At 55.9% G+C, this 7,500-nt stretch overlaps 1 protein-coding gene across 1 annotated transcript in view; it reads right to left on the bottom strand.

Annotated features, from left to right (window-relative positions):
* Positions 1 to 36: 36 nt before the first annotated feature.
* The window catches only part of EMWEY_00025840 (hypothetical protein, conserved), a gene marked incomplete at both ends in the record, with an annotated part of 18,550 nt that continues 11,086 nt past the window's right edge, over positions 37 to 7,500 (bottom strand). Inside the window, 4 exons of the mRNA XM_013481119.1 lie at positions 37 to 1,220; positions 1,454 to 1,718; positions 1,988 to 2,077; positions 2,346 to 7,500. The exon at positions 2,346 to 7,500 is cut by the window's right edge and continues 971 nt beyond it. Of these exons, the coding sequence (XP_013336573.1) occupies positions 37 to 1,220; positions 1,454 to 1,718; positions 1,988 to 2,077; positions 2,346 to 7,500 (6,694 nt within the window). The remainder of the gene's footprint in view (positions 1,221 to 1,453; positions 1,719 to 1,987; positions 2,078 to 2,345) is intronic.

Below are 7,500 nucleotides of genomic sequence, written 5' to 3'. Positions count from 1 at the left end.
GAGACGGGTTTCTTGTCTCCTAGTATAATGCATACACTATACAGCAGCACGCTGCCTGCTGCTGCTGCTGCTGCTGCTGTTGGGGTTAGGCCATTGCCGCAGCAAAGGAGACAAAGCAAATGCAGCAGCAGGAGGCGACAAGGAAGGAGGAGACACGCATAAAGGAGACAGAGCAGCAGGAGAGGGACGAACTAAACCCGCTACTGTCTCCTGCTGCTGCTGCTGCTGCTGCCCTCTCCGCTGTTGCTGCTGCTGCCGCTGCTGCTGCTGCTGCTGCCGCTGCTGCTGCTGCTGCAGCGGGGAGAAGACGGCGTCGTATACTATTTGCTGCGGCATCCCCATTGGCAAGTACAGAGGAGGTCGGTACTGAACAGCAGACCGCTGCTGCTGCTGCTGCTGCTGCTGCTGCTGTTGCTGATTCAGAGCTGCTGCTGCTGCTACACCTGCAACAGCTGCTGCCTCAGCTGCAGCAGCTACTGCTGCTGCTGCTGCTGCTTGTGCTTGGCACCGCTGCTCCAGGATACCTGCAATGCTGCTGCTGCTGCAGCTGCTGCTGCTGCCTTGTATGATTTGTCTGGGTGGAGAGGCACTACTTGCTACTGGTGACAGCCGATTCCCTGTCCTTGCTGCTGCTGCTTCTGCTGCTGCTGCTGCTGCTGCTTCTGCTGCCGCTGCTGCTGCTGCTGCTGCTGCTGCATGCCCCATGTCTCGGTACTGTATCCCTGTTGAGGGGTCTCCTTCATCAGGGACAGAAGAAAGAACACTTGTTGTCTCCTCCTCGCTGCTTAAAGGAGACACTGCAGCAGGAGCATTTGCAGCAGCTGCTGCCCTCGGTGTTCCTGCTGCTGCTGCTGCTGCTTCTGCGGCTGAGCTTGCTGCTGCCTCGGTCCAAGGCAGAGGAGGAGAAGCAGCAGGCATCAGAAGTCCCCTGGCAGAAAGAGCAGAAGGGGAAGCAGCAGCAGCAGCAGCGGCAGGATCAGGAACTGTTGCTGCTGCTGCTCCAGGCTGTATTGTGTTTATACATTTGTCTCCTCCACAGGCGGCAGCAGCAGCTGCTGCTGCTGCTGCCGCCGCCGCCGCCGCAGCAGAAGGGCCTCCCTCCTGCTGCTGCTGCATCTTTACGGGGTAGCCAAAGGAGTTGGAGACCCTCGAGACTTCCTCAAGGAGAAGAGCTCTTGTTAGCTGCTGCAGTAGTGCTGCAGGTCCTCCTTCGCGCAGCGCTGCAGCAGCAGCAGCAGCAACAGCAGCAACAGCAGCAGCAGGGCAGGTAAAAAGCAGCAGTAACAGCAGGGGGCAAGCAACAGCAAACAGCACCGGCAAAAGCCACAGCAAGGGCAGACGGTCCGCTGCAGTATTAAGCTGCAGCAAATAATGAGCAGCAGCAGCAACAGCAGCAGCAAAAGCAGCAGCAGCAGCAGCAGCAGTAGCATATAAAGAAGTGCTGCTTGTTTACCATCCGCCAGTGGGCCTGGGGCAGTTGTGTCTTCCCCGTAGCGTGATTGGAACATTCTGCTGCTGCTGCTGCCGCTGCTGCTGTTGCTGCTGCTGCTGATTTTGCTGATGCTGCTGCTGCTGGTGCTGCTGCATGCAGCACAGAAGCGGCCATTCTTATAAGAAGGAGGAGGAGGAGGAGGAGGAGGAGGGGAACGATAAGGCTGCAGTGTCTCTGCTGTCTCCTTTACTGAGGAGACAGATTGCATAAGGGACCTAACAGCCCTCTGCAGCAGCAGCAGCAGCAGCAGCAGCAGCAGCAGCAGCAGCACCTGTAAGGGCCCTACTCGTGTGTATCTGCAGCTGCGGCAGGGCAGAGGTTTATTTAATAAGGAAAAGGAGACACTTTTTATTAGATAAGGAGACACATTATTAGGTGTCTCCTTATCTTAATAATAAAAAGGAGACAATAAATAAAAAAAGGAGACACCTTTTTTTATTAAATAAAATAAATAAATAAATAAATAAATAAATAAATAAATAAATAAATAAATACCTTAATAGATGTAACTTCCCTCCAATTCTCATCTAAGCGCCGCGAATTCTCCGCAGATGCAGCAGCAAGAGCAGCTTGCTGCCGCAGCAGCTGCAGCAAACAAACAGCAACAACAGCACCAGCAACAGCAGAAGCAGCAACAGCAGCAGCACAAGCAGCAGCAGCAGCAGCAGCAGGAGAATCGTGTGTATGCCAAACCGCCCGGACAAGGAACAGACGCACCAGCAGCAACAGCAGCAGCAGACAGCCAGCATAGCAGCAGCAACTGCAGCAGACGCAGCAGCAGCAGCACGCTGCAACGCTGCAGATATATTGTCTCCTTTTTGTCTCCTTTTTATTCATTAATGTGCCTCCGTACCTTTGATTGTATTAATCTGTCTCTTCTATCTTTTCTTCTGCTTCTTTCTGCTGCTGCTGCTGCTGCTGCTGCTGCTGCTTCCTCTGTAGATCCGCCAAGGGGGGCCCCTTCCCAAGGGACCATAGACCACATTTGGGGGGCCCCGTGGGGACGACGGGGCCCCCCCTGGGGACGACGGGGGCCCCTAGACACTTGGTGGGGACCCCAGAAGGATGGGTACCCTGGTGGGACCTTCTCGCGGTGGCCAGAGGAGACTCCTGTACCCTTGTGGAGCCCCCCAGTCTCCTTCTGCCTCCTCTGCTGCTGCTGATGCTGCTGTTGCTGCTGTTGCTGCTGTTCTCGCTGCTGCGCCTGCTGCTGCTGTGGCTCTTCTTGCGGTGCCTGTTGATGATGACGCTGCAGAGAGGAGACGCCGTTGCTGCTGCTGCTACCCTTGTTGCTGTTGCTGGCGACCGGTGCGGTGCTGCGGCTACGTTTGCCTAGCTGCGCAGCCGAGGTAGCACCTTCAGCAGCAGCAGCAGCAGCAGCAGCAGATGAGTCAAAGTATTGCATATCTGCTGTCTGTACACCTGGACATGGCCTCCGCCTGACCACATGCGAACCCGGCACCGTGCTGCTGTTGCTGCTGTTGTTGCTGCTGCTGCAGCTGTTAGTCACCATTTTCCTGCCGCTCTTTTCGTTGATGCTGGGTTTGCTGCTTCTGCTGCTGCTGCTGCCTTTGCTGCTGCCGAGGCTATGGGGCCGCGGCCTCGGGGTGCTCTCTGCTGTCTCCGATCCCCAAGACTCTGTAGGGACAGCAGCAAGTGTACCGCCACAGTTGCAGCTACTCTTGCTGCTGTTGCTGCTGTTGCTGCTGCTACTACTGTCGCTGCTGCTGCTGCTGGTGCTTCTGCAGTGGCTGTTGCTGCTGTTCGTGTTGCACTTGGAGGTGCTGCTGCTGCAGTTCCTGTTATTGTTTATACTACAATCATTGTTATTTCTTCTGCTCTTGCTGCTCTTGCTGCTCTTGCTGCTGCTGCTGTTGCTGCTTGCTGTTGGTCTACTTGTTTGGCTATCAGCATCTGACAGCACAGTATAGTTAGCAGCATTTGCTGCTGCTGCTGCTTCTGCTGCAGCAAAGGAGACACTGCTGTCTCCTTCTCTATTGCAGTTGCTGTCTCCTCCAATTGTGGGTAAGTCCTTGTGGATCTCCTCAACGGGGGGGCCCCCATGTCTGGTGTGGGGGGCCCTCTGCTGGGGGGCCCCTAGAGGAAGGGTACCGTAGCTAGATAGATGAGGGGGAGGGGCTTGCTGCTTAATTGCCTCTAGTGCTGCTAATGAGAGACCTGAGTAGTCTGCTGCTACCCTCTCTGCCTGCAGTGCTGCATCTGCTGCAGCAACAGCAGCAAAGGCTCCTCGTGCTGCAGTGCAGCAGGCTGCCTGGCTGCTTGCTGCCTTGGAGGCAGCAGCAGCTGCTGCTTCTTCTGCCGCAATAGCGCTCTCCGCCGCCGCCGCTGCTGCTGCTGCTGCAGCTTCTGCTGCTGCTGCAATAGCGGAGCTGCAGCCCCTTTCCGTTTCCGCTGCCTTCGTTGCTCCTGCCCCTTCGGCTTCTGCTGCTGCTGCTGCTGCTGCTGTTGCTGCTCGTTTGGCCTTCTCCGAAGCCTCGACAGATGCAGCAGCAGCAGCAGTTGCTGCTGTTGCTCCTCGCGTGGCGATCTGTTCAGCTGCATGTACAGAACCCACGGCAGCAGCAGCAGCTGCTGCGGCTTCTGCTGCTGTTTCTGCTGCAACTAGAGCTTCCTTGTTAGCAGCAGCAAATGCATGGCTGTTCTCGAACACTTCTGCTGCTGCTGCTGCAGTTGCTGCACGAATTGTCTCTACTTGCCTATGAGACTTTGCTGCTGCTGCTGCTGCTTTCTCAAAGGATTGCTGCAGCCGCCGCCTCTCCGATGCCACCGCTGCTGCTGTAAAATCAGCAAGTTGCTGCAGCTGTGATGCAGTGGCTATACACTTGAGTGCAGCAGATTCTGCTACTGCAGCACACTCAGCTGCGGTTTCCCGGTGTTGCTGCGTTGCTGCTGCATCTGCTGCTGCTGCTTCTTTGTGCTGCTGGAGATCTGCTGCTACGCTTGCTACTGCTTCGTTAGCATCGCCAAGCATCTTACATTCCTCAACCCGCTCAGTAGCAGCAGCAGCGGCTGCTACTGCCTTCATCTCGTCCTGTAGGGTAACCGTAGCAGCAGCAGCAGCAGCGGCAGCGGCGGAGCGCTGCTTCTCGCCGTCGGCTGCTGCTGCAGTAGCAGCAGCAGCAGCTTTTTCTGCAGCAGCAGCAGCCCGTTTTGCCTTCTCAGCAGCTTCGAAGGCTTGTTGTTGCTGCTGCTGCACTGTGGCAACAGCAGCAGCAGCTGCCGCTGCTGTCTCCTTCTGGGACTTCAGTTCAGCAGCAACAGCTGATGTCCACTCCTGCAGCTTTGCTGCTGCTGCTGCTGCTGCAGTCACTTTCTGTTGCAGCTCATCTGCTGTACGTTCAGCTTTCTCCTTGCATCTGCTCACTGCTGCTGCATCTGCTGCTTCCTTGTGGTGTTGCATCTCCGTTGCTGCAGCAGCAACAGTTTTCTGGTGACTTGCGTGTGCCTCGTGTGTCTCCTTCCCAGCAGCGGCAGCAGCAGTAGATGCATGCTGCTGCTCTATAGCAGACACGAGCTCAGATGCTCTAGCAGCAGCATCCTGTGCAATTGCTGCTTCTGCCTTTGCTAATCCTTCCCATTCCTCTATCTTTTGCTGCTTTTCTTCTGCAGCAGCAGCAGCAGATGCTGCTGCTGCTTCATGCTGCTGCACCTTTTTAACTCCTGCTGCAGCAGCATCCAGCTGCTGCTTGAATTCAGCAAAATAAGCAGCAGCAGCCTCCTTGTGTCTGCGTATATCATCTGCGTTTGCTGCTGCTTCGTCCTTGCGCCGCTGCACAGCAGTAGCATTACAAGAAGCAGAATCAGCAGCTTGCTGCATGCGCTGCTGTGCAGCAGCACTAGATTTGAGGCACTGCTCTGCTGCTGCAACGCCTCGTGTTGCTGCTTCTGCTGCTTGCTTCGCCTCTTGCGCTGCAGCCATAACCATGACGTAGCAATCGTCTACTTGCTGCCGTCGCTTCAGAGCAGCAGCAGCAGCAGAAGTAGCAGACTGCAATGCAGCATCAGCTGCTTCGTGCTGCTGCTGCTGCTGCTGCTGCGGCTTGTGCTCCTGTAACGCAGAAGCAGCAGCACCTGCTGCTGCTGCTACTTTTTTGACTGTTGCTTCTTGGCTCTTTGCTGCTTCTACTACTGCTGCTATTTCTGATTTTACTGCAGCAAAATATGCCTCCTGCTGCTCCACTGCAGCAGCAGCAGCAGCACGCTGCTTCCTTGTCTCTTCTACTAGAGCAGCAGCATCTGCTGCTCTTTCCTTAGCCAGTGTCGCCGCTGCTTCTGCAGCTTCTCTGAATGCACCTGTGTGTTGTTGCTGCTGCTGGGCATCAGCAGCAGCTGCTGCAGCAGCAGTAGCTGCTGCTGCTGCATCTCTACCCGACGCAGTAGCAGAAGCAACAGTATCCTGCAGCTGCTCCTTTGTATCTGACGCTTTTAGCAATAGAGCAGCAGCATCTTCTGCTGCATGCGATGCTATTTTTGCTGCTGCTTCTGCTCTTGTGGCTGCTGCAGCACAACGGCTCTCTGCTTGCTTGCAGTGGTCTGCTGTTGCTTCTGCCTTTTTAGCCAAAGCAGCAACAGCAGCAGCAGCAACAGCAGCATCTGCTGCTGCTTCAGACACCTGCCGCCTCCCCCCTATTGCTGCTGCTGCAGCAGAAGAAATAAGCATCATACCCTGCTCGAGTGCTTCTGCTGCTACAGGGTGTGGTTCTGCTGCGTCTGCAGCTCCAGCTGCATCAAAAGAAGCAGAATCATCTGCAGCAGCAGCAGCTGCTGCTGCGGCTTCTGCTGATTGTGCAACGTATGCTGCAGGTGCTGCTCCAACTCCCGTTGCTCTACTTGTCTCCTCGGGGGGTTGTCCCTTTGCTGCTGCCTCCTCCTCACCGGAAAGTTGCTGCCGTCGTGCTTCTGCTGCTGCTGCTGCTGCAGCGTCAGCTCTGATGGGCTTATTTGCTGCAGCAGCTGCTGCTGACTTTCCTGTTGTTGGTGCTGCTGCTGCTGCTGCTGTTGATGTTGATGCCTTGGGTTCGCCGTGTGCCCTCTTAGTGTCTCCTGGGTCTTGATATTCTTCTTCTTCTGCTGCTGCTGCTTCGGCGGCAGCAGCAGCAGTCGCTTCTGCTGCTGCTGCCACCTCGATTGCCTCTTCTTCCGCTAGTCGTGCTGCTGCTGCTGCTTGTGCTGATGCCCGTGCTTCTACCTTAGCAGCAGCAGCAGCTCTTTCAGCACCTGCAAGCGCGCGCGCATTGTTGTCATTTGCTGCAGCTGCTGCTGCAGCTGCTTCTGCTGCTGCTGCTGGGTCTGCAATTGCTGCTGGTGTACCTGCTGCAGTGGCTTCTGCTGCAGCTGCTGCATCAATTGCCTCGTCTTCTGCCATTTTCGCTTTTGCTGCTGCTGCTGCTGCTTGGGATTTCGTGGTGGTTGCAGCAGCAGCTGCTGCAGCAGCAGCAGCTGCTGCTGCTGCAACAGCTGCACCAACTGCACTTGCCTCTCTTTTCATTCTTGTGGCACTTGCAGTTATTCGTGCTGCTGCTGCTGCTGCTGTCTCCGCTGCTGCTTTTGGTTTTGCCGCTGCGGCTGTTTTGGTTGCTGCTACTGCCGCATCTGTCTTTGCTGTTGCTCTTGTTGTTGTTGCTGCTGCTGTTGCGCTTGCTGGGGTTGCCGCTGCTGCCGTTGCGCTTATTGGGGTTGCTGCTGCTGCTGTCGCGGTTGTTGGGGTTGCTGCTGCGGCTGTTTCGCTTGTCGGGGTTGCTCCTGTTGCTGCGCCTTCCGCAGCAATTTTCCCGAACTGCTTCCTTTCCGGATGGGTCTGTTGCAGCAGCTCCAGCAGCTGCTGCTGCTGCTGCTCGTGCTGCGGTGGTTCCTGCAGGTGTAAGGTCTTGATTGTCTCGTGCAGCCTCAGCTGCAGCTGTTTGTGCTGCTGCATAGTTTTGTGGATATCCATCACATTTGTTGTCCCCTCTACTTTTTGTGGGGTCTTCTGTTGATTTCTTGCTGCT

This window comes from Eimeria maxima, genomic scaffold (genome assembly GCF_000499605.1).
Source record: "Eimeria maxima Weybridge genomic scaffold, Emw_scaff275, whole genome shotgun sequence".
Taxonomy (NCBI): domain Eukaryota; phylum Apicomplexa; class Conoidasida; order Eucoccidiorida; family Eimeriidae; genus Eimeria; species Eimeria maxima.
The sequence above is the reverse complement of the archived record's forward strand: the minus strand, read 5'-3'. Positions and strand labels throughout refer to the sequence as shown.